This window comes from Macaca fascicularis, chromosome 17, assembly GCF_037993035.2.
Source record: "Macaca fascicularis isolate 582-1 chromosome 17, T2T-MFA8v1.1".
NCBI lineage: Eukaryota > Metazoa > Chordata > Mammalia > Primates > Cercopithecidae > Macaca > Macaca fascicularis.
This window is the reverse complement of record NC_088391.1, coordinates 29,069,155-29,095,632: the sequence shown is the minus strand read 5'-3', so window position 1 is coordinate 29,095,632 and position 26,478 is coordinate 29,069,155. Positions and strand designations below refer to the sequence as shown.

General features: G+C 41.8%; 2 protein-coding genes across 6 annotated transcripts in view; one reads left to right on the top strand and one right to left on the bottom strand.

The window, feature by feature from the left end:
- Positions 1–2,243, bottom strand: part of TRIM13 (tripartite motif containing 13) — a 75,749-nt gene extending 73,506 nt beyond the window's left edge. For both annotated transcript variants that reach the window (XM_045377052.2, XM_045377053.2), the window contains exon 1: positions 2,198–2,243. The gene's annotated coding sequence lies outside the window, so the exon portion shown is untranslated. The remainder of the gene's footprint in view (positions 1–2,197) is intronic.
- A 261-nt stretch (positions 2,244–2,504) lies between these two features.
- On the top strand, positions 2,505–26,042 carry SPRYD7 (SPRY domain containing 7). 4 transcript variants are annotated; one of them, XM_045377054.1, is made up of 5 exons: positions 2,505–2,692; positions 8,082–8,198; positions 11,569–11,735; positions 18,044–18,146; positions 25,122–26,042. In XM_045377054.1, the coding sequence occupies exons 1-5, from the start codon at positions 2,587–2,589 to the stop codon at positions 25,217–25,219; spliced, it is 591 nt and encodes a 196-aa protein (XP_045232989.1). In that variant the 5' UTR covers positions 2,505–2,586; the 3' UTR covers positions 25,220–26,042. The 4 variants fall into 4 exon arrangements, with proteins under 4 accessions (XP_045232989.1, XP_045232992.1, XP_045232990.1 ...); XM_045377057.1 differs by lacking the exon at positions 8,082–8,198; XM_045377055.2 differs by lacking the exon at positions 18,044–18,146.
- Positions 26,043–26,478: the final 436 nt, after the last annotated feature.

Below are 26,478 nucleotides of genomic sequence, written 5' to 3'. Positions count from 1 at the left end.
ACACAAAAAAGGGCAAATCTGCATTTTGAATTGAGAGTTTGTTCAAGAGGATTGTAGCATTAATTATAAGAGTTAGAAAGAATTTGAGAAGCAGTATTAAAGCAAAATAAATATGGCCTGAGAAGGATTCTGTAATTCTGTATTTGAGTCCTTGTGTATGAACTGTAACCTAGGTTAATAGGCAGACAAGCTTGAAAACCTAATTTAGGGGTATGCACCTGTAACAATAGCTGAGTCTTGGCCAATCCCAGCGGCCATACTTCAACCAGTCATACGCTGCTGATTGTTCAAACTGTGTTCAAATAAGGCAAACACCCACCTGTAACCAATGCAGCTGTTTCTGTACCTCACTGCCAATTTCTGTACGTCACTTCCCTCTTTTTGTCTAAAAATTTGTTCTGACCACGAGGCATTCCTGGAGTCTCCCTGAATCTGCTGTGATTCTGGGGGCTGCCCAGTCGTTCATTGCTCAGTTTAACTCCTTTAAATTTAGTTCAGCTGAAGTTTTTCTTTTAACAGGAATCAGACTGGTAAGCCTTGAATCCTGTTTACCTCCTGCTCATCTGAAGTTGTAAAGTTTAGTACCTCTAGGCCTATTTCTTCACCTATAAAATGGGGACAATACTGACCTTGAAATCTTGAAATAATTCAACAATATATATATATGAACGGTAGAAAAATTTTGTCTCTCCAACATTCTGTTCAAATTCTCACCCCCCGCCCCGCCCCCAGCACTTCCCGTTGCTGGGGAGCGGGGGGCGGGAAAATCAAAGCACTTAATTCCCAGCATAAGGATAAAGGTTTCCGTAAAAGAGAATTTCTCATGTGAAATGATTACCAAGAACGTACTGTATACGCAACGGGGGAAAGGACCAACCCTCAATCAGTTTAATAATCACCTTGGTTATTAATTCTATGGTAACAATTTCAACGTACAAAACTTTCCCTTAGTATTGTAATGAAAGCACCGTTTGTATACAGTAAACAGAACCAGGAACCTGAAAAATTCCCTTCATTGCATAGGTAGAAATCCTCTTTAAAAAACATTTGTAACTCGGGTCACTGAAAGTTATGTATGGGAACTCATTATTTAAGTAGTGGGCGTTTTATGTCCAGTTTCCCAGGACTTGATGATCCATCTCTAGGGAAGCCTTCAGGATGAAACTGATCTGGGAACAGAGGTTTGAGCTAGGTGGATTCTAAAGGTCGTCCCAGACATTTCCGGACGCCAAGTGGTATCTTACTTTTTTTTTTTTTTTTTTTTTTTTTTTTTTTTGAGACAGAGTCTCTATTGCCCAGGCTGGAGCGCAGTGGCGCGATCTAGGCTCACTGTAACCTCCGCCTCCCGGGTTTAAGTGATTCTCGTGCCACAACCTCCTGAGTGGCTGGGATTACAGGTGTGCACCACCGCACCCGGCTAATTTTTGTATTTTTAGTAGAGACGGGGTTTCACCCTGTTTGCCATCCTGGTCTCGAACTCCTGACCTCAGGTGATCCGCCCACCTCGGTCTCCCAAGTGCTGGGATTACAGGCATGAGCCACCGCACCCGGCCTGAAGATGTAAAATCTACTACAGAAGAATGATCTAAGTGGGGAAGGAGATGACAGGTGACGGCCTCCTGTGTGGAAGCACGAAGGAGCGGACGGTAGGAGCCGAAGGCTTCCCTCGGGACCCAGCAGGCTTCCCGCAGCCTCCAGGGTTCCCGTCACATTCCTCGGAACCCTCAGTGCACCAGACAGGGGGAGCTTGGAAGAGGCAGGTCACGAATCGCCTCCGACCCCGCCCCAGTGGTGTGCTCCCAGGGGCCTCCCGCGCGCCCCGGACTGCCCAGCCAGGTAGAGCGCGTCTCCGCACCGAAAATGCATTAGGGCCCGCGTGAGCCCCGGTGCACATCCACAGTGCAGTCACTAACACGCATTACTCCTGGGGCCCTCGTGAGTCTATTTAGGATGTGAGGGAAACCAGCCACGGCAGGGAGACGGGGGCTCTCCGTGGTGGCAAAGCCTGCTCAACCTGGGCCCGCGGAGGGAAACCTCGGAAGTCATTTCCATTAGCTCCCCTTTCCCCCAAACTGATTCGCTTCTGTCAATCCGTCCATAGAAATAATGTCGAGACCGGGACCAAGGGGTGCTGCGTTTTAAAAATTCTGCACTGGAAAACCCCTGAGAGTACTGAGGGACAGACAGCCCCACTCACCTGTCAGCGCTGAGGGCGTGCGCGAAACAGCCCAAGAGGAAGAACCAGCTGGTGCGCAGGCGCACGGCGTCCCACAGCCTCAGGCCGGCCACGCCACGCCCCCTGCCTCGCCTCCGCGCGCCACTAGCCCCACCCGTCTCCCCGGCCCCGCCCCGCCGCTCGCCCTGTCTGGTCCCTCCCCCGCCCCTTTGATTCTCCGCGTCTTCCTCGCAGGCCGGCCTAACCTCAGCCTGCATTGCGCCCTCCCGGCCTAGGGTGTCGCTGTACCGGCCTCCGAGCTCCACACAGACAAGTCCAGCGCTCGGGCGGGGGCAGGAGACAGAGCGGAGCGGCGGGGGGCGGTGTCGTCTCTGTCTAGGGACGGCGACGGAGTTGGTGGTCCCTGCGCGATGGCCACCTCGGTGTTGTGCTGCCTGCGGTGCTGCAGAGACGGCGGGACTGGCCACATCCCTCTGAAGGAGATGCCGGCCGTGCAGCTGGATACGCAGCACATGGGTAAGGGCCCTCCCTTCCCCAGACCCAACGGCTCACGGGGGCCGGGCGCGGCGGGCAGGGGGACCTGCAGGGTCAGAGGGTCCCCACGCTGCCCCGCCGCGCAGGCGACGCTGCCCCGACACCATTTCGTCTCACAGATCTTTCCAGACGCCGGCGGACTCAAACTGGGCCCGGTTCTGTGTTCAAGGCTGCGCAGCCCTCTCTGTGTCTGTCATCGCAAGTGGGCGTGTGGACCTCCCATTTTCACAGGAACTCCGAGGGCTTCCTCCGGAGATGTCACACGTCCCCAGGCGAGGGGGCGGAGAGTGCCCTCCTGGCGCGCCCCAGTCAAAACCTACACATTTTCAGAATGCTTGTAGGTCCGGTTTTGCTCCTCCTCCTGCCCTGACTGTCGGTCGGGTCTCTTGAGCCCCATCATTTATAGGTTGAAGCCTGTATTATTGGAAGTAATTTTCCTATCACTTAAAGTCAAAACGAGGCAGACTGCAGAAGTCTGAAGTCGCACCTCAGGTCAGAACTTGCCATTTCAACTAAAACCTCCCCTTGCCCGACTCCTTAGTCATTGTTAGAGGTACTGTAATTTCATCTGATGGGTCTCTTCCCTACAGGTCAAGCTGTTGCAAAATAAAATAGCACTTTGCTCCTTTGCATCTGCTTTATCCTTTTAATTCCAATCCATATAATTTATCTAACATTCTTCCTCTCCTGTCATAGCCTCTTTCACTACCTTATTTCTGTTCTTAGACTTTTCCCAGGTAGTTTCATGCTTCTGGAATGTGGTTCTAGAAGGAGAGATTTCCCAATATACTTATTTCAGTTAGAGTAATGTGTTTTGTGGATTATTTTATTCTAACTATACTTCTGCACTTTTGATTTTTCACACATTTCTGACTGTTTAAAGGACAGTGCCTTGAAATAAAAAGGCACTTCTTAATATTTATGATAAAACCCTCTCTTGCCCAGATTCCTAATAATTCTGGAAACACTCTGCCCACTACATTTTTGTATAACACATACTAAATGTGATAATTATGTAATCACCTTGTACGTGTGTATTTACTTTTAATTCTTAGATCTCCCAAATGTAGCACATATCCTTAATACATAAGTAATCTTTAAATTATTTTTTATCCATCATCATTTATAGACGATGGAGTTCAAATCCTATAGTTTTCCCCAGAAAATATTTCCATTTCAGTTACTCATTTACTGAAGTAATATTTATTAAGCAACTATCAGGTGGCAGGCATTGTTATAAGTGCTTAGAATATAGTGAAGGACAACCGTACATAGTTCCTGGAACTCATGATCAGCTGCAGCACTTCTTATCTTTACTGTTAGACTCTTGAATTACTGCAGTCTGCTCTTTGAAGCATTCCTTTTCTCTGGCGTCTGCTTCCTCTAGGAAGAGCTGGTCAGATATACTCATTCCACTATGTTTTATTTCTCCAAAGCTGTCCAGCAACTGTCAGCTACTAATTGGATGAAATAGAGTAATGTCATCTCCAGATTTTCTAACTGCATGGAAGTTTTTTCTTTTATTCTTTTCTTTTCTTTTCTTTTCTTTTTTTTTTTTGAGACGGAGTTTCACTGTTGTTGCCCAGGCTGGAGTGCAGTGGCACAATCTCGGCTCACTGCAACCTCCGCCTCCCGGGTTCAAGTGATTCTCCTGACTCAGCCTCTTGAGTAACTGGGATTACAGACACCCACCACCACACCCCGCTAATTTTTGTATTTTTACTAGAGGCGGGGTTTCACCATGTTGGTCAGGCTGGTCTCGAACTCCGGACCTCGTGATTTGCCTGCCTCAGCCTCCCAAAGGGATGGGATTACAGGCATGAGCCACCGCGCCTGGCCAGGAAGCTTTTTCTTAGCCTTTCTGTAAACTTAAATTATTCAATCACAGAGGAGCCTGATTTGAGAACCTGAATAAAATGAAAGAAAAGGGTTGTTGAGTTAGAAGAGCATGGATTGATCTTGACTTGAAACTAGAAACACATGGATTTGGTTGTGTGAAACATTATTATATTAAATAACCTAAGAAATATGATTTTTTAAAATAAAATTGTCTGTATACTTCAAGTGATTATCTCTCAGGGTTGTCATTTTGGTGATGTTGTATTACTTAAAACCACTTTGGAATTCCTCTTTTGTAATTTTCTATGGCATAGTTTTTGTAAGTATTATCATTGATGCCATATCTTTGGCTTTTAATTGTGAGTTGACATTTTAGAAACAAATGACTTCCAAGGGAGCTACTTTGAAAGGGATACCACTCATTTGGAAATTTATGTTTCTTAAAACATCCTCTGTGGCTATGTTTATGCGGCATTCTGGCTGTACTCAAATTTGCCTTGACTGTCTAAGCAGTACCAATCATTAAAACTACAGATTCAAATACAGGACATTTGTGTACTTAAGAGAAATGGGGGCTGGGCGCGGTGGCTCAAGCCTGTAATCCCAGCACTTTGGGAGGCCGAGACGGGCGGATCACGAGGTCAGGAGATCGAGACCATCCTGGCTAACACGGTGAAACCCCGTCTCTATTAAGAAATACAAAAAACTAGCTGGGCGAGGTCCGGGCACCTGTAGTCCCAGCTACTCGGGAGGCTGAGGCAGGAGAATGGCGTAAACCCGGGAGGCGGAGCTTGCAGTGAGCTGAGATCTGGCCACTGCACTCCAGCCTGGGTGACAGAGTGAGACTCCGTCTCAAAAAAAAAAAAAAAAAAAGAGAAATGGGATAAGCTTAAAATGATTCCCTAATGATTCATAAACACCCTAAATATTCTTTTTTTTTTTTTTTTTTTTTTTTGTTTGGGAGGGAATCTCGCTCTGTCACCCAGGCTGGAGTGCAGTGGCCTGATCTCGGCTCACTGTTACCTCCGCCTCCTGGGTTCAAGTAATTCTCCTGTCTCAGCCTCCTGAGTAACTGGGACTACAGGCGCCCACCACCACGCCTTGGTAATTTTTGTATATTTAGTAGAGATGGGGGTTTCACCATGTTGGTCAGGCTGGTCTTGAACTCCTGACCTCAAGTAATCTGCCTGCATCAGCCTCCCAAAGAGCTGGGATTGTTAGCCACCGTGCCTGGCCAAGAGTGTTTTATCCCATTGTGCTGGCAAAAGTCCTGAGATTCTAATTGTAGTTGATTAGGTCATGTAGCAGTTCTTAGTTACTGTGGACAAAAAATGTGCAGGGCACTGATTGCCTTAACCTAGGTCAAATGTTGTACACCTGAAGCAGAGATAGTCAGCTTTCTTGGAACTGTTTTGATCTCCAGAGGGAAGTCCGTCAGGAAAAGGGGAACAGATGCTGCATGTCCACTACAAAGTGCTTAGCCCAGCATATTTATTCATCCTTTATCATTTATTTGATGAGCAGCTGCTCAATGCCAAACACTGCATGGTCTTTGCCATCAAGGAAGATGCTCTCCAGTTGAAACTACTGCAGGTATATGGAGTAGAAAGATGCAAATTATTTATAAAGGTGCTTTCCCAGAATTTGGGAGTTAACTTTTTAAATTAGAAAAAAAAAAAAGGATGCTAATGAATTTTTAGTAATCATACAATAGGATCTCAGTTTTACCTTGTTGAAGGGAGAGCATGTCTTAACCAGTTTAGAATTGTGTTAGAATCTGAAAATTTTGCATTTCTCTTATGTATTTGTCCCAAATAATTTTGTTTACCTGTGAATTCAGCCTTTTGTTACTATGACCTAATTTTTTTAACCCCTTCTGGAAGAGTCCCATACAGTTCTAATATTCAGATCTGCTTGGCTGGTACAGTTATTGCCAGCAAAGTGGTAGTAGTGGCCACAAGTATTGGGAGTTATAGGCATTGGTGTATGGGCTATTTCTTACATGTTAGAATTATGTGTATTCTCTGATATACATGTTTTCCTAAATCAAGTTGGTACTAGGAACACATCAGGAGACAGTGTCTCTCTTTCTCACTCTCATCTATAGATGCTGTTTCATCTAAAATAAAAATTTTCCACGAGAATAAACCGTGTGTAAGAATGTTAAAATCTTGTTTACATATTTGCAATGTGATTGAAGTAGCTATCTTAATAAACATTTTAAGATCTTAAAGTTAGCAGTTTTTCACTGTCAGGTACTTCAACATAGATGTGTGTTCTTTTGCATATTCCCTGTACTCTTCAGTTCTTACATGACTAATGCACAAGTATAGTAGCTTGTATTTAGTAGGCATTCAGGTGGCTTTTAGTAAATTGTTTTAATTCATTTGAATAGAATTGAAAACTACCAATTTACTAAAGTCTCTTGTGTTTATGTTTTGGTTTAAATTAAGAAATTATGAAATCATCAATTGGTATCCTGGCTAAATATTAAAGGAGTTAGTCTATTTCTACCTTAAAAGTGTTTTAAACGTTCCAAATAATTCAGAGTTATTACAGTTTACTTGAAACTGCTTAATTAAAACTTACTTCTTTCGCCCAGGCTAGAGTGCAGTGGTGCAATCTCAGTTCACTGCAACCTCTCCCTCCCAGGCTCAAGTGATCCTTCCACCTCAGCCTCCCAAGTAGCTGGGACTACAGGCTCATGCCACCACACCAGCTAATTTTTGTATTTTTTGTAGTTATGGGGTTTTGCAAGGTTGCCCAGGCTGGTCTCGACTTCCTGCACTCAAGCAGTCTGCCCACCTCGGCCTCCCAAAGTGCTGGGATTACAGGTGTGAACCACTGTACCCAGCGTGCTTAATTAATCCCAGCTACTCGGGAGGCTGAGGCAGGAGAATGGCGTAAACCCGGGAGGCAGAGCTTGCAGTGAGCTGAGATCCGGCCACTGCACTCCAGCCCGGACGACAGAGCGAGACTCCGTCTCAAAAAAATAAAAATAAAAATAAAAATAATTTATACATACAAATGAATATTACTTATAAATGTTCCGTTAGGAAAAAATAGTGAATTAAATATTTAAAATAATTCAGCTATATTTCAAAGTACTTACAGTGTCCCTATTTTTTGTGGACTGAGTTAGAACTGAACAAATTAATCCTGATTGTTGGATTGAAAATACAAAACTTGGCCGGGCGCGGTGGTTCACGCCTGTAATCCCAGAACCTTGGGAGGCCAAGGTGGGTGGATCACGAGGTCAGGAATTCAAGACCAACCTGACCAATATGTTGAAACCCCCGTCTCTACTAAAAATATAAAAATGTAGTGGGGCATGGTGGCGGGTGCCTGTAGTCCCAGCTACTCGGGAGGCTGAGGCAGGAGAATCACTTGAACCCAGGAGGAGGAGGTTGTAGTGAGCCAAGATCATGCCACTGTACTCCAGCCTGGGCGACAGAGCAAGACTCCGTCTCAAAAAAAAAAAAAAAAAAAGGAAAATACAAAACTTTACATAGTGTCTGCATTTTTTATTTAGGAACAGATGTTGTTATTGTAAAGAATGGAAGAAGAATATGTGGAACAGGAGGTTGTTTAGCCAGCGCACCTTTACATCAAAACAAAAGCTATTTTGAATTCAAAGTCCAGTCCACAGGTTGGTATAATGGTACTTTACTATTAAAAGTCCTAATTGTTCTAAATATTAAGAGTAAATTGTAACATAGAAAAGATTCAGAAGGTAATATAAAAGCACCAAACTCTTAGAAGATCTGGGTCTTCCACTTCTTATTGTATGATCCTGGGTAAATTAGTTAATTTAGTTAAATTAGGTACAGTTTTCTTTTTTTTTTTTTTTTTTTTGAGACGGAGTCTCGCTCTGCCGCCCAGGCTGGAGTACAGTGGCCGGATCTCAGCTCACTGCAAGCTCCGCCTCCCGGGTTTACACCATTGTCCTGCCTCCACCTCCCGAGTAGCTGGGACTACAGGCGCCCGCCACCTCACCTGGCTAGTTTTTGTTTTTTTGTTTTTTTGGGTTTTTTTGTATTTTTAGTAGAGGCGGGGTTTCACCGTGTTAGCCAGGATGGTCTCGATCTCCTGACCTCGTGATCCGCCCGTCTTGGCCTCCCAAAGTGCTGGGATTACAGGCTTGAGCCACCGCGCCCGGCCAGGTTCAGTTTTCTTATCTATAAAATGGGTATTACAGATGCTGCCCTTTCTGCCTCACGGGAACTCTTTGTATGAAAGTGTTTTAAGACAAGACATGCTGTATAAATATAAGACACTAGTATTTTTAATGGGATCCAGATGAACCCTCTTGTTTGGTCAAGCATATAAGGTCAAACATATAAGCAGCATATACTGTTGCTATTTATCTTAGGATTAAAGTCAATCTGTTGATTCTGAGTTTTTCTTTTTTTTTTTTTTTTCTTTTTTGAGACAGAGTCTTGCTCTGTTGCCCAGGCTGGAGTGCAGTAGCGCAATCTCGGCTCACTGCAACCTCCACCTCCCGGGTTCAGGCGATTCTCCTGCCTCAGCCTCTTGAGTAGCTGGGATTACAGGGATGCGCCACCACGCCCGGCTCATTTTTATATTCTTAGTAGAGACGGGGGTTTCACCATGTTGGTCACGCTGATCTCAAACTCCCGATCTCACGATCTGCCCTCCTCGGCCTCCCAAAGTGTTGGGATTACAGGCGTGAGCCAGAGTTTTTCTCTTAACTCAGTTATTAAGATACCCTGATTCAGTGTTTTGAAGCAGTCATCAAATTCAGAATTCAGATAGAAGTCTACAGTCTATATTTCTCTTTTTAAAATTTATGGAGTTTCTTGATAATTCAGATAGAAGTCTACAGTCTATATTTCTCTTTTTAAAATTTATGGAGTTTCTTGAACTGTAAAGCAATTCTATGTGATTGTAATAGGTTAGTTAACTGTGTCTGTATTGTATATGGGAAAACTTTTTAAATAAAAGCTTTATTGTAAAGTGGTCGGGCATGGTGGCTTATGCCTGTAATCCCAACAACTTTGGGAGGCCAAGGTGGGCGAATCACCTGAGGCCAGGAGTTCAAGATCAGCCTGGCCAACATGGTGAAACCCCATCTCTACTAAAGATACAAAAATCATCCAGGCATGGTGGTGGGCACCCGTAGTCCCAGTTACTCGGGAGGCTGAGGCAAGAGAATTACCTGAACCCGGAAGGTGGAGGCTTCTGTGAGCTGAGACTGTACCACTGTGCTGCAGCCCGGGCAACAGAGTGAGACTCCATCTCAAAAAAAAAAAAAAAAAAAAAAAAGTGGCTGGGCATGGTGGCTCACACCTGTAATCCAGCACTTTGGGAGGCTGAGGGGATGGATTGCAAGGTCAGGCATTTGAGACCAGTCTGGCCAACACAGTGAAACCCCGTTTCTACTAAAAGTACAAAAAATTAGCCGGGCGTGGTGGTGGGCACCTGTAATCCCAGCTACTTGGGAGGCTGAGGCAGGAGAATCGCTTGAACCCAGGAGGCGGAGGTTACAGTGAGCCAAGATCATGCCACTGCACTCCAGCCTGGGCGACAGTACAAGACTGTCTCAAAAAAAAAAAAAAAAAAAACTTTATTGTAAATAAACTTCTAGTGAAATACTGCATCAGTAATATGGGTAGATAATAGGAAAATGAGAGTGGAGTAAATGAATCTTACTATTACTTGACTAGCCTTGAATGATATGAAATTTCCCCCTAGGGCTTATTTTCTAAATTAGTTTTACTTATTTATTTATTTATAGATGGGGTCTTGCTCTGTCACCCACGCTGGAGTGCAGTGGCATGATTATAGCTCAGTGCAGCCTTGAGCTTCTAGGCTCAAGCAGTACTCCTGCCTCAGCCTCCCCAGTAGCTGAGACTACAGGCTCAAGCCACCGTGCCTAGCTCTAAATTAGTTTTAAATGATGATTTTCAGTGGGGCATGGTGGCTTACACCTGTAATTCCAGCGCTTTGAGAGGCTAAGGCAGGAGGATTACTCAAGGCCAGGAGTTTGAGACCAGCCTGGGCAACATAGCACAACCCCATCTCTACAAAGAAAAGAAAAATTAGCTGGGTGTGGTGGCTTCAAATACTGGGTAAGAAAATGATTTTACACCTTATTGTTAATTTCTCCTCTCCATGATATTGCTTATGGCATATATTGTTTGTCACTCATTGTAGATGTAAAAACTGAAGACAGTATATTCCCACTTTACAGAGGGAGAGCTTGAAATTGAATTCCAGGCCATTTAAATTCAATGTGTAGCTTTTTAAATATCTTTTTGAGAGAATAATAATGATGATGATGACAGCTAGCATTTTCTGAATACTTATTGTGTGCTTTACCTACTCATGTTTTGGAGTACTTACACTGTTCCAAGTGCTTTACTTGAATTATCTTGTATGTTTTCATAACCTTGTGAGGTGAGTACTGTTAGAATCCTCAGTTCACAGATAAGGGAACAAAGAAAGGTTAGGTAATTTGCACAAGATGACATAGCAGAGTCAAGATTTAATCTTCATTTGCACAATTCCAGGGCCCACTCTCTTATCTCCTAGGCTGCATTACATCTGTGGAGAACATAGTATGGTTTGCAAACTACTTTTACTTTATTTTATTTTATTTTATTTTATTTTATTTTATTTTATTTTATTTATTTATTGAGACAGGGTCTGGCTCTGTTGCTCAGGCCGGAGTGCAGTGGAATGGTCATGGATCACTGCAACCTCAACTTCCCTGGCTCAAACAATCCTCCCACCTCAGCCTCCTAAGTAGCTGGGGTTACAGGCACATGCTCACATGTCCAGCTAATTTTTGTATTTTTTATAGAGACAGGGTTTGGGCATGTTGCCCAGGCTGGTGCAAACTACTTTTAAAAGAAGATTTTTTTTAAAGAGTAATAGAAAACAATTTAGTGATAATACAGTACTTCCTTTAAAAAGTTTATACTCCCTTTTAAAATAACTCTGTTTATGGTTGTAGTCTTCAGATTTTGAGGGCATTTAAACTATTATATTTTTAGGAATCTGGGGTATTGGTGTTGCAACTCAGAAGGTTAACTTGAATCAGATTCCTCTTGGCCGAGATGTGCACAGTCTGGTGATGAGAAATGATGGAGCCCTTTACCACAACAATGAAGAGAAAAATAGGCTGCCAGCAAACAGTCTTCCACAGGAAGGAGACGTGGTGGTGAGTTCCTTCATGGAGTTGCTTTCCACTGTAAATGACGAAACTTGAACTGCTTTTAGTATCTACAGCTTTGCCTGGGAGTTTGTGGTTTGAATTCCAAAGCAATGGAATTGGATCTAATGAGATGGTGCATTTTCCAGGAGAGCACTTGGTATAGATGTTGTGCCCTACTCAAGTGCCCCCTCCTTTTTAGAGCTGCCACTGGCCAGGAAAATCAGTGTGAACCCTTATTTCTACTCTGGAGAATTAATGACAGGCTGGCTGCTGACCACACATTCCTGTTTCTCTCACATTAGAGAAACCTTGGCCCACAATTCTAAGTTTGGTTTGCTGAAGCTTATATTAGAAAATGCTAGATATTTTTGAGGCTGGATATCTCTTAGGGAAAATGTTCACATTTATTTCTTGGATTTTGTTTTGTTTTGTTTTGTTTTGTTTTTCTTAGAGTCTTGCTCTGTCACCTAGGCTGTAGTGCAGTGTTATGATTTTGGCTCACTGCAACCTCCACCTCCCAAGTTCAAGCTATTCTCCTGCCTCAGCCTTCTGAGTAGCTGGGATTACAGGCACACACCACCATGCCCGGCTGATTTTTTTGTATTTTTAGTAGAGATGGGGTTTCGCCATGTTGGCCAGGCTGGTCTCAAACTCCTGACCTCAAGTGATCCACCGGCCTCCGCCTCCCAAAGTGCTAGGATTACAGGCCAGAGCCACCGCACCTAGCCACACATTTATTTCTTAATTTGTTATGAAATTCTGTTAGAGAATTACAGCATTTTATCAGAAATGTTCATCTTCATTAAACTTAACCTAATTAAACTCTTCAGAGAACAGAACTCAAAATCCTAAAGCTTGATTGTAGAAAAGTTTTTCTTTTTTGGAAAGCAGAGGATAGTAAAAGTTACATGTTATTAAGACTTTTCTGTTTTTACTCCTAACCGGCTATATTTAACTCTTTACAAAGCTAGCACATTGAAAATGTAATCCAAAGATTTCTTTCTGTCTTTTCCAGATACTTCCTCCCACACTGCATATCCAAAACCCCTCCCTATCCACTGAGGTCAGGCTACTGATTGAGAACAGAGTCCTGGAGTCTCCTTGAGCCGAGGTGCCATTGTACACCGAACCTTGGGTTCTCAATTCTGATATCAAGTTGAGAGGAATCCGTGAATCATGAGAGAAAGTTTCTAATAAGATGATACAGATAAGAGAAATCCAGGTTAATTAATTATAAAAAAGTACAGTATTTTAGAAAGAATTAAGCAAGGTGTGGAAATTAAGATTTTTAATTATGGCCTGATCTTTCTTCTCTTTTTTGCAATTTAAAAAATATGAACAACAGTAAGTTTTTAATTGTTGGAAGTTTTTTTCCGGAATTTACTAAAGAAAAAATGAGATGAAAGGCATAAGCCATTCAAAAAATCTGCTTTTCCCCATTCTTTTTGAATAGCTGGTTCTGTATTTGTAGATCATTACCAGATGCCCATAATATGGAACAACCTTATTCAAATGGTGATTTCTTGAAAGAGAATCTTGAAGTCAAGTTGATGCTGTCAACCTGTTTACCCTAAAAGATGAAATTCAAACATAAGAAAGGATAATCAGTAACAAATGTTTTTCTTTGTTGATGAACTGAAACTTCTACCTGCCTTCCTATCTCATTTCATTCATTGTAATGTCTGATAGCATAATGTGACAGACTGAAGAATGCCACTTTTAGTCTGTCAGTGTCGTTAAATTAGACTTCAAGTTTTCATGCTTATTCTCATAAAAGGAGAACTAAAACTATGAAATACATGCAGAGCCAAGAAAAGAAAAACATTACCCTGCCATTTTAACTTTATCTTCCTAGTTCAAACACTGGAGAACAAATTTTACCAAATTGTTAACGGTGGCATGGAATAAGTAGAATGGATTATAAGAGAGGAAAAGCATTCTCATGTGTTTAGAATTAAAGTCATGTACCATTCTCTGAGGAGAAATCAAGAAAAATAAGCTCTGAACATCTAACCAAATGATTATATGATTATATTCATATGATTATCACCCAGTACAGCACAGCCTGCTACAGAACTAGAAAGAGACACATGACACAGTTTATGCTTACTTTCTCCTTTTTCTTTTTTTTTTTTTTTTTTTTTTGAGACGGAGTCTCTCTCTGTCGCCCAGGCTAGAGTGCAGTGGCATGATCTCAGCTCACTGCAAGCTCCACCTCCCAGGTTCATACCATTCTCCTGCCTCAGCCTCCTGAGTAGCTGGGACTACAGGCACCCGCCACCACACCTGGCTAATTTTTTGTTATTTTTTTACTAGAGACGGGGTTTCACCATGTTTGCCAGGATGGTCTCCAACTCCTGACCTCATGATCTGCCTGCCTTGGCCTCCCAAAGTGCTGGGATTACAGGTGTAAGCCACCGTGCCCGGCCTACTTTCTCCTTATACATATAATTCTGAAAAGTTCAAATTTCATTTTAACATGCATTTATCAGTTTAATTTTAGAGAAGTCTTATAAACACTCTAATAATAACAATAACGAACACTTCTAAGCCTTTATTTATTTATTTATTTATTTATTTATTTTTTGAGATGGAGTCTCACTCTGTTGCCCAGGCTGGATTGCAGTGGCACCATCTCGGCTCACTGCAGCCTCCACCTCCTGGATTCAAGCAATGCTCCTGTCTCAGCCTCTCGAGTAGCTGGCACTACAGGTGCGTGCCACCACGCCTGGCTAAATTTTTGTATTTTTTAGTAGAGATGGGGTTTTACCATATTGGACAGGCTGGTCTCAAACTCCTGACCTCGTGATCCGCCCACCTTGGCCTCCCAAAGTGCTGGGATTACAGGCATGAGCCACCATGCCCAGACCTAAGTATTTATTATGGGCACTGTTCTAAGTGCCTGGCAAGGATTAAATTGTTTAATGCTCATAATGGCCTTTTGAAATAGGTATTATTATTATTATTTTTTTTTTTGAGATGGATTTTTGCTCTTGTTGCCCAGCTGACGTGCAATGGTGCAGTCTCAGCTCACTGCAAGCTTCCCCTCCGAGGTTCAAGCAATTCCCCTGCCTCAGTCTCAAGTAGCTGTGATTACAGGTGCCTGCCACCACTCCTGGCTAATTTTTTTGTGTTTTTAGTAGAGACAGGGTTTTGCCATGTTGGTCAGGCTGGTCTGGAACTCCTGATCTCAGGTGATCTACCCGCCTCGGCCTCCCAGAGTCCTGAGATTACAGGCGTGAGCCACCGTGCCCGTTACAGTAGTGGTAGTATTATCCCCATTTTACAGATTAAGAGAAGTTAAGTAACTTCTTATGTGAGTTAATTATGAGACTATATAGCTTGGCCAGGTACTATGGCTTATGCCTGTAATCCTAGCACTTTGAGAGGCCAAGGCAGAAGGATCCCTTGAGCTCAGGAATTTGAGACCAGCCTGGGAAACATAGTGAGACCCCATCTCTATAAATAAATAAATAAATAAATAAATAAATAAATAAATAAAATTTAAAAAGAAAATTAGCTGGGCATAGTGGCGTGCCGCTGTAGTTCCAACTACTTGGAAGGCTGAGGTGAGAGAAACGCTTCAGCCCAGGAGATAAACGCGGCAGTGAGCCATGATCCTGCCGCTGCACTCCACCCAGCGTGGGCCACAGAGCAAGACCTTGTCTCAAAAACAAAAACAAAAACCAAGATCGTACCTGAAGCAGTCTAATTTCAGAATCTGTTCAGTAACCTGCACACAATTATTAATGAAGACATAGAGCATACAGTATATTTTGCTATTATTTTGGCAGAGTCAAACCCAGTTTCTTCATCATAGAATAGATTAGGTTAGAAAATACTTGAACTGGCCCATCACAGTGGCACATGCCTGTAATCCCAGCACTTTGGGAGGCTGAGGCGGGCGTATCACACTGAGCCAAGATCACACCACTGCATTCCAGCCTGGGCGACAGAGTGAGACCTAGTCTCAAAAAAAAAAAGGAAAGAAAATACTTGAACTAAACTATACTGGAGGTGGGACTTCTCACATCCTTCCTCTCTTCTTTGGTACTGGGATCTTGCTGCTGCAGGCTTGGGTTTAATACTTGCTTGTTTGATGCTGGGTGCGGTGGCTCACACCTGTAATCTCCGCACTTTGGGAGGCCAAGGCGGGCAGATCATTTGAGGTCAGGAGTTCAAGACCAGCCTGGCCAACATGGTGAAATGCCATCTCTACTAAAAATACAAAAATTAGCCAGGCATGGTGGCGGGCGCCTGTAATCCCAGCTACTTGGGAGGCTGAGGCAGGAGAATCTCCTGAACCCGGGAAGCGGAGGTTGCGGTGAGCCAACATCATGCCATTGCATTCCAGCCCGGGTGACAGAATGAGACTCTCTCAAAAACAAAAACAAAACTTGTTTGTTTGCGATCGGCCACTGGGGGATGAAGGTGCCTGGATTACAGCCTCACTGATGTGAACTGCTAGATTTCTGGTAGTCCCATAATGAGAGTAACATACTTTCTTTTTTTATGTAATTAAGTTTTTGTTTTTTAAAATGAAAACAGACTTTTTCATTAGAAAAGTGAATCCCAGCCATCAGTTAGCTTTATTACTATATCTAAAGACACAAACTAAAGTGAAACAAAGGCAATCTATGTACTATTTATCTTTCTCAATATTCCTTAATTATTAATAATTGTTTAAGTTAACCCTGGCTTTGCTAAGAATTGATAATCTTTCATAGCACTTACCACATTAGCTTCTCTGGGCTTTTGCTGTCTTGCTTTTAAAGAGAGAGAATTAAGACTAAGATGATCTATAAAATCTTTTTTACCTCTAAAAAGCTTTTAACTTGGTAGAATTTTTCTACAGTCAGAAATCCTGAAATCCTTGAAGTGGTTTGCTTGTTGGTCTATGATGACGTCTCTATTGAAAGATCTCTGCTGTCTTTCAAGGGAAAGATCTCTTTTTGTTATCAGTAGCTATTGTATAAAGTTTTAAAGAGAGATATGGTGATTAAGAACAAGTGTTTAAAGAGAGGCATGGGCCGGGCGCGGTGGCTCAAGCCTGTAATCCCAGCACTTTGGGAGGCCGAGACGGGCGGATCACGAGGTCGGGAGATCGAGACCATCCTGGCTAACACGGTGAAACCCCGTCTCTACTAAAAAAATACAAAAAACTAGCCGGGCGAGGTGGCGGGCGCCTGTAGTCCCAGCTAGTCGGGAGGCTGAGGCAGGAGAATGGCGTGAACCCGGGAAGCGGAGCTTGCAGTGAGCTGAGATCCGGCCACTGCACTCCAGCCTGGGCGACAGAGCGAGACTCTGTCTCAAAAAAAAAAAAAAAAAAAAAAAAAAGAGAGGCATGGTGATTTAGAGAGAGGTATTGTGATTAAAAGTAAGTATTCTGAAATCATACTGCATGGATTTAAATCACAGCTTTTCCACTTCCTAGCTGTGCAGCCTTAGGTAAATTACTTAATCTTTCTGTGCTTTAGCTACCTCATCTGTAAAATGGGGATAATAATACTGTCTTCTTGTGGGGATTAAATGAGTAAATATGAACTGCCTAGAATAGTAGCACTATTGGTATATAATATGGGCTAAGTCTTTTCTAGCATTTTAACAATTATTATTAATATCACTAATTGTGATTTTTGCCATCAATAGTGTACCGATTAATTTTTATTACATTGTTTTTTAGATCATTTGAGCTGTTATTTTTCTATTTTTTAACTTGAAACTAATTACCAATTTTATTCAGTTGTAAACACCAGCTTTTCCTTGATTATACACTTGACAAATTTGAAACCAGGGTAAGGAGATGTAGAAATGTGTTATTTCCTTCTGGAAATAAATTGTATAGAGATGTTTCTTCAAAATTTGGAAACAGTGACAGGTAGTAAGTCCTGACAGTGATAAAAACCTTTGTTTTTCCTTCTTAAGATCAAATTCTGTAGAGAGAGAGCAGTGTTTTCTGTATGAGTGTGAAAGTTTTATCTATTCATGGTATGTAGTACTTACATTATCTTAGCATTCAAAATATAAAATCCAGATTATACAAATATAATTCTAGGATTTAAACTGAATCCTAGTTCAGTTTTACCTTAATCTTTTACCTCTAATGTGGACTCTTGGGATGTTACCTGACTTTATCCCCCCTCATAATCACTGCTAATTTTTTTAGCTCAGTTCAAGTAGAATTCTACCAAATTGTCAACCCTTAATGAAAATCATTGTCAACCTATGCTTAGCTTTTTGTGTTTCCATACTTCCCAGTCAATGCTTTCTGACAGCTCAGCTTTTATGGAACATTTCTGTTTTTTCCTTCCTAGGGTATTACATATGACCATGTTGAGTTAAATGTATACTTGAATGGAAAAAACATGCATTGTCCAGCATCAGGTATACGAGGGACAGTGTATCCAGTTGTTTATGGTAAGCTGAAATATTTCTAGTGTATTATTAGATATAAACTTTTGTTTGGCATGTGTATCAGTCCATTTTCATACTGCTATAAACACATACCCAAGACTGGGTAATTTATAAAGGAAAGAGGTTTAATTGACTCACAGTTCTGCAGAGCTGGGGAGGCCTCAGGAAACTTACAATCATGGCAGAAGGGGAAGCAAACACATCCTTCTTCACATAGCAGTGGGAAGGAGAAGATTGAGCGAAGTGGGGGAAAGCCCCTTATAAAACCATCAGATCTTGAGAGAACTCACTCACTATTACAAGAACAGCATGAACGTAACCACCCCCATGATTCAATTACCTCCCACCGGGTCCCTCCACAACACGTGGGGAATATGGGAACTATAATTCAAGATGAGATTTGAGTGGGGACACAGCCAAACCATATCAGCATGTATGTTACTTTTATAGCTATCATCTAGAAATCTGGACACACTGTTAATAAGGACCTTTTTATTTTATTTATTTATTTATTGTTTGAGATGGAGTCTCACTCTTCACCCAGCCCGGAGTACAGTGGCACAATCTCGGCTCACTGCAACCTCCACTTCCTGGGTTCAAGAGATTCTCCTGCCTCAGCCTCTCGAGTAGCTGGGATTACAGGTGCCTGCCACCATGCCTGGCTACTTTTTGTATTTTTAGTAGAAATGGGGTTTCACCATGTTAGCCAGGCTGGTCTTGAACTCCTGACCTCAGATGATCCACCCGCCTTGGCCTCCCAAAGTGCTGGGATTACAGGCGTGAGTCACCATGCCCGGCCATAAGGACCTTTTTATATGGAATGTAGTCAGTAGGATATTACAATCCCACTTTGCAAGATTAAGGATAGTTTCTGTTCCCCATGTATTTAAAAAAAACTTGCTAACTACAATGATTATACTTAAATATGCAATAATCATACTCCCTTTTTCAACATGTAGTTTTATGTTTTAGAAAGTTTGAAAAAGCTTTACTGAATTTAGAAATTTTTTTCTGCAAGTTATTGGGAATGATTGCATGACCAGGAAACAATTATAAATAATATTTTGGAATTAGAGATGGGAATTTTATGTAGACTGTGCATTAATAACCTTTGCAAAATTCCCTAAACGTTAACACTTTTCTGAGGGAAATAGTGACTTGGAATAGTTTCATACTGATTGTTTTGCTTTGGTAGTCGCATGTGTATAAGTGCTATTATTTCTATACAAGTGTGTCCCTCCAAGACTTGGGCTGCTTGAGAGATGACTCTATACCACTTAATTACTTTAATTTTTTTTTTTTTTTTTTTTTTTTTGCAACAGAGTCTTGCTCTGTCCCCCAGGCTGGAGTGCAGTGGCTCGATCACAGCTCACTGCAGCCTCAAACTCCTGGGTTCAAGCAATCCTCCTGCCTCAGCAACCCCAGTAGCTGGGACTACAAGTGTGCACCACTATTGGGATTACAGGCATGAACCACCACATCTGGCCTACCTTAATTTTTATTATAGAAAATTCCAAACATGTACAAAAGTAAAAAGAATAGTATAATAAACCCTCATATACCCATCAGCCAGCTTCAAACAGTTATCAACTTGGAGCCAGTTGAGTTTCATCTACACCCCCCCAACCCCCAACGCTGCTATTGTTCTTCACTTACCCTCCTTGGATTATTTTGAGGCAAATGCCAGATAATATATAATTTTATTCATAAATGTTTTATTCATATCTCTAAAAAAAGCTCTCTCTCTTTCTCTCTTTTTTTTTAGAAAAACATAACCACAATGTCTTTATCCATTCTGCTTCATTTTTTATATTATCAACTTTTTTTTTTTTTTTTTTTTTGAGACAGAGTGTCTCGCTCTGTCACCCAGACTGGAGTGCAATGTTGTGATCTCGGCTCACTGCTGCCTCCACCTCCTGGGTTCAAGCTATTCTCGTGCCTCAGCCGCCAGAGTAGCTGGGATTACAGGTGTGTATCACCACGCCCTGCTAACTTTTGGGTTTTTTTGTTTTGTTTTGTTTTGTTTTGAGACAGAATCTCGCTCCGTCACTAGGCTGGAGTGCAGTGGCGCGATCTCGGCTCACTGAAACCTCTGCCTCCCGGGTTGAAGCGGTTCTCCTGCCTCAGCCTCCTGAGTAGATGGGACTACAGGCGCGCACCACCACGCCCAGCTCATTTTTGTATTTTTAGTAGAGAGGGGGTTTCACCATGTTGGCCAGCGAGCGTGGTCTCGATCTCTTGACCTCGTGATCTGCTTGCCTTGGCTTTCCAAAGTGCTGGGATTATAGGCATGAGCGCCTGGCCAACTTTTGTATTTTTGCTAGAGACAGGGTTTCACCATGTTGGCCAGGCTGATCTCCAACTCCTGAGTTCAAGTGATCTGCCCACCTCGACCTCCCAAAGTGCTGGGATTACAGGCATGAGTCACTGCCCAGCCTATTTTATATCATCAACTTTAAATAAACAGGTATATGATTTTTCTGCCTGTAGTTTTAGTAAGTCTAAAAATATTTTCTCATTTAAGTTCTTAAATTTGGGTTATAATAAGAACTAATTAGGACCGGCAAGGTGGCTCACACCTATAATCCCAACACTTTGAGAGGCCGAAGCCGAAGGATCACTTGAGGTCAGGAGTTTGAGACCAGCCTAGCCAACATCGTGAAACCCTATCTCTAGTAAAAACATAAAAAATTAGCCAGGCATGGTAGCGCACTCCTGTAATCCCAGTTACATGGGAGGCTGAGACAGGAAAATCGCTTGAACCCGGGAGCTGGAGGTTGCAGTGAGCTGAGATCGTGCCATTGCACTCCAGCCTGGGTGACAGAGCAAGACTTCGTCTCCACAAAAAAAAAAAAAAAAAAGGAAAGAAAAAGAACTAATTACGCCAGGCACAGTGGCTCAAGGCTGTAATTCCAGCAGTTTGGGAGGCTGAGACAGGTGGGTCATTTGAGGTCAGGAGTTCAAGACTAGCCTGACCAACATGGTGAAACCGGGTGTGATGGCACACACCTGTAATCGCAACTCCTCAGGAGGGTGAGGCAGAAGAATCGCTTGAACCCAGGAGGCAGAGGTTGCAGTGAGCCGAGATCATACCACTGTGCTCCAGCTGGGGTGACAGAGCAAGACTCCATCTCAAAAAAAAAAAAAGAACTAATTAAATGTTTTGTAGTTTACTGTAAAAGCAGCACTGGTGAAATAACTCATGCCTGTAATCCCAGCACTTTGGGAGGCTGAGGTAAGAGGGTTGCTCGAGTCCAGGAGTTGAGAACCAGCCTTGAGCAACATAATGAGAACCCGTCTCTACAAAAAATTTTAAAATTATCCAGGTGTAGTTGTGCGTGCCTGTAGTTCCAGCTACTTGGGAGGCTGAGCTGAGAGGATCTCTTGAGCGTGGGAGATCAAGTCTCCTGTGAGCAGTGATCATGCCACTGCACTCCAGCCTTGGCACCAGAGTAAGACCCTGTCTCAAAAGCAAAATAAAATTAAAATAGCAGTATCAATGATGACAAACTGGGATGTCAGAAATATACAATAACAGGCCGGGCGCGGTGGCTCAAGCCTGTAATCCCAGCACTTTGGGAGGCCAAGACGGGCGGATCACAAGGTCAGGAGATCGAGACCATCCTGGCTAACACGGCGAAACCCCGTCTTTACTAAAAACACAAAAAATTAGCCGGGCGAGGTGGCGCCTGTGGTCCCAGCTACTCAGGAGGCTGAGGCAGGAGAATGGCGGGAACCCGGGAGGCGGAGCTTGCAGTGAGCTGAGATCTGGCCACTGCACTCCAGCCTGGGCGACAGAGCGAGACTCCGTCTCAAAAAAAAAAAAAAAAAAAAAAAGAAATATACAATAACAGATATAATAATATGATAATAGCCAAAGCTTGTGATTACCTTTTAGTTTAAGGTTTTCATTAGCCTTCTTTTCTCCTAAAATTACTTTTCAGTCATTTTACCTTCTGTGTCCTTGCATGTAAATGTGTATTTTAAAACTCAGTTTAGTGTTGCATATTGGGTAAGCCTAAGAGCAATTCTTTTATTTACTTGAGTAAATGGAAATTTAGCTTGATATTTGAAATAGGTTAGCCTGAGAAATAAAATAAATATCAGTAGAGTGAGTTATACAAGTTAACTGTAGCAAATAAGTTTAATGCTCTAAGCTGTTTCTTTTATTCAACATTATTTGTAATGTACTAAGGTTATAGATACTAAATTATATTTCATAAATTGAACTCATAAATCAGTCCAATTAAACCAAGTATTTTAATAGCCTGATCTTGTCAAAGATAAACATGAAACTTAAATCCCCGTACCCTTTTGCCTTCTATCCCTAATCCTTGATCAATCCAATCATTCATTTTGTCTCTTCTTACACTTAACCTATAGAGAGAAAAAGACTGCATAACATTGAAGAAGTGTGGTTACAAAGTTATGACTTCCTGGCCGGGCACGGTGGCTCACGCCTGTAATCCCAGCACTTTGGGAGGCCGAGGTGGGCAGATCACGAGGTCAGGAGATCAAGACCATCCTGGCTAACATGATGAAACCCCATCTCTAGTAAAAATACAAAAAATTAGCCGGGCGTAGTGGCGGGCGCCTGTAGTCCCAGCTCCTCAGGAGGCTGAGACAGGAGAATGGCGTGAATCCAGGAGGCGGAGTTTGCAGTGAGCCGAGATCGCACCACTGCCCTCCAGCCTGGGTGATAGAGCGAGACTCCGTCTCAAAAAAAAAGACAAAAACAAACAAACAAACAAACAAAGTTACGACTTCCAGCCTAATCTGAGTTCTCAATAATTTTCAGCAATTCTTTGTGCATGTCTGTGCATTCTGTGCTTCTTGCATTCTCTATTCATCCTTTGAAAATGCCTTGCCTTCTACTTTACAAAAAACAGACGATCACAAGTGAACTCCAGCTTCCCTCTCTCTTCAAGTCCAGTCCTGCCTTCTTTCCATCTCATCTCAGAAGTGGTGCTCTGCATGTTGCAGACACTCTTATCTGTAGTCTGGGTTCCAAACTCCCCAACTCTGGAATGTCACTTTGACAGTTTTTTCATTGATATCTCATGTCATGGGCCTCCCTTTTCACTGCTTATAAACATTGAGTCCCATCCCAAACACCCTTCTTTGGGCATGCATCCCTCACTAGTCCTGTGTTTCCCCTTCCCCGGATGGCCACATTTCTTCTAGAATAACCTACATCCGCCATCTTTATTGTTTTTGTTTCTTTTTTTTTTTTTTTTAACATTTAGGTTAGGGGGTACCTGTGAGGGTTTGTTACACAGGTAAACTGGTGTCACAGGGGGTTTCTTGTATAGATTACTTGACTAGCTCAGGGGGTAGAGCATTTGACACCTTTATTGTTATTGTTCGTTTGTTCTCCAACCCCATCCGGCTGCCATTACACCACTCATTGAAACCACCCTTGTTAAAATCACTAGTGACTTCATGAATGTCAAATCCAGTATTTACATTTTTTTCTGCATTTATGCTGAAATATAAAGTATATAGTAACGTGCATTAAACTTATATGTGCAATTTAACAAACAGCTATTGGCCAGGCGCGGTGGCTCAAGCCTGTAATCCCAGCACTTTGGGAGGCCGAGACGGGCGGATCACGAGGTCAGGAGTTGGAGACCATCCTGGCTAACATGAAGAAACCCCATCTCTACTAAAAAAATACAAAAAACTAGCCGGGCGAGGTGGCGGGTGCCTGTAGTCCCAGCTACTCGGGAGGCTGAGGCAGGAGAATGGCGTAAACCCGGGAGGCAGAGCTTGCAGTGAGCTGAGATCCAGCCACTGCACTCCAGCCTGGGCAACAGAGCGAGACTTCGTCTCAAAAAAAAAAAAAAAAATAGCTATCGAGTGAACACCCACATTATTACGACTTAGATCAAGAAATAGAACATTTTCTTGGCCCAGATGCAGCCCGCACCACAGCTACATTCCTCTCCCAGGGGGAGTAATCACTGTTGGATGGCAGTGCTAATTATTTACTTGCTTTACTTTACGGTCATGTTTTGTTTTGTCATCACCGGGGTCAAGTTAATGAACATACTCACCACCCCAAAGCTTTCCTTCTGCCTTTTATATCCTACTCACCTCTCCCTACCCCAGCCCCAACCAAACAACCACTGATCTGCTTTCTGTCACTACAGATTAGCCTGCATTTTCTGGAGTATTATATTAACAAAATCATATGGTCTTTTCTTTTGGTCTGGCTTCTTTCACTCAGCAAAATTATTTGAAGATTCATTTATGCTGTAGCATATATCAATAATTCATCAGTTTTTATTGCTGAGAAGTGTAGCACTGTGTGGATATATCACAATTTCTTTATCCTTCACCAGTTGATGGACATTAGGCTTGTTTCCAGTGTGGGGCGATTACAAATAAAGCTATCGTGAACATTTGAAAATATGTCTTTGGATATACACATTCATTTCTCTTGAGTAAATGCTGGTAAAAACATTTTGAAGCTGAGTAAGGCCTGCAGTCTAGTTCACAGTAGTGCGCCAGTGTCAGTTTCCTGGTTTGGATGTTGAGCTGTAGTTATGTAAGATGTTACCGCTGGGGCAAACTGGACAAAGGGTGCACTGGACTCTTAACATTTTTGCAACTTCCTGTGAATCTATACTTTTCCAAAGTTAAACATTTAAAAAATATATATATCTTAATTGTATACAATTGAGAAAATACAGATAAGCAAATAAGAAAAAAATTACTCATATTCACATCCTCTTGAGAGAATTAATAATATTTTTATATATATCCTTCCAATGTTTTTGACAGATTTTGATTTTTGTTGTGGCTGTTTTTACCCATAGGATTATGTTTTGTATCAGGGACAGCAGATATATTTATTCTTCTTACCTATTAATATTGTAGTATTATGGAGACAGTTTATTTTATTTTATAATTATGTATTCATTCAAATTAAAGTGTTTGTTTCTAATTTATTTTCTTTCTTTTTGTATCCTTTAGTTGATGACAGTGCAATTTTGGATTGCCAGTTCAGTGAATTTTATCATACGCCTCCACCTGGTTTTGAAAAAATATTATTTGAACAGCAGATCTTCTGAATGTATTTGTTTTTGAAACTTGTATTTCTGCACTGTTAAAAAATGTTTATCATTTAATAAAACTTTACCTGGCCTATAGATGAAAATATATTCTTAAAAATATGCTTGTTGATGCTGTCTAAGGAACCAGTGTATTCAGTATACCACCCTGAAGTTGTGATTTGAAATACTTTATGTTTTGTGAAATGAAAATAAGCATTTGGGCAGTTTATTTAATTCTTATTTAAATAAATAGAACTGTGGGTTTAATTAACAGTATAACATGGCTATATATACATATATATATTTAAAGGGGACTCTTTCTTACATAATATATTTGTTTTGATAGAGACAGAGTTGGGCGGGTGTTTTTGTCACTCTGAAATTTAGACCTCGTTAAGTATTTTAGGTCTGCAGTTGGATAATTTTGCCGCTTAGTGTCCTTTTTTATATACAATATAACAAAGTGAGAGAAATTTATGTTATTGGCAATTTCATTTTTGGCAATCTATTTACTGTATCATGTACCACTTTTCTTAAAACTTAAATTGCTTATTTTGTTGTGTAATGTCATTGCTTTTGATTTGCTTTGTGAAAGGAGATAAACGTTTCAGTAACTCTCAGAGCATTTTGTTGCCTCAGGCTGTGTTACCTCAATTTCAGAGTAAATAGTGGTTGATTAGTAATGTAGTATACACTGGCAGACATCTAGAATACATTAGTAATGTAGTATACACTGGCAGACATCTAGAATGATGCTTTATATTTAAATGAGATTATTCTTTTAAGGACTTTTATTTGTATGTTTTCTGTAAGAAATAATAAAATAATTGTAATTAAGGAATATGCCATACTATATTAAACATATTCTTCCTATTTTGTTAGTTACACACTAAGTTCACATCACCTGTGATTATTTCATTTCCGAGATAAGTGAATCCTCTTCATGACCCTGAGTCTTTGCTGGGTTCCTAGAATCACTGTCCTTTAACTGTTAACGCCCTGGGACCTGAACCAATTACTCTATACATCTTTAGATATGTTGTCTGTTTTCAAATGAGCATGGCAAGGATGCATACATTTCCCTCCTTTATCAACTAGAAACAGTACATTGTTCAGGAAAACATGGGTGTTAGAAAGAGATCCAAATTGTAGTTTTGCTGCTCATCCCATTTTCTCCTCTCCAAGTGTCAGATTCCCATTTATAAAAGGAGCAATCATAATCCCAGCACTTTGGGAGGCCAAGGTGGGCGGATCACAAGGTCAGGAGATCGAGACCA

Excerpts from the sequence above, each read along its gene's own strand:
- SPRYD7 (XM_045377054.1), top strand. The coding sequence starts at position 2,587 with ATGGCCACCTCGGTGTTGTGCTGCCTGCGGTGCTGCAGAGACGGCGGG. Across the intron at positions 8,199-11,568 it reads ATTCAAAGTCCAGTCCACAG|GAATCTGGGGTATTGGTGTT; the intron begins GTTGGTATAATG and ends TTATATTTTTAG. Across the intron at positions 18,147-25,121 it reads AGTGTATCCAGTTGTTTATG|TTGATGACAGTGCAATTTTG; the intron begins GTAAGCTGAAAT and ends TGTATCCTTTAG.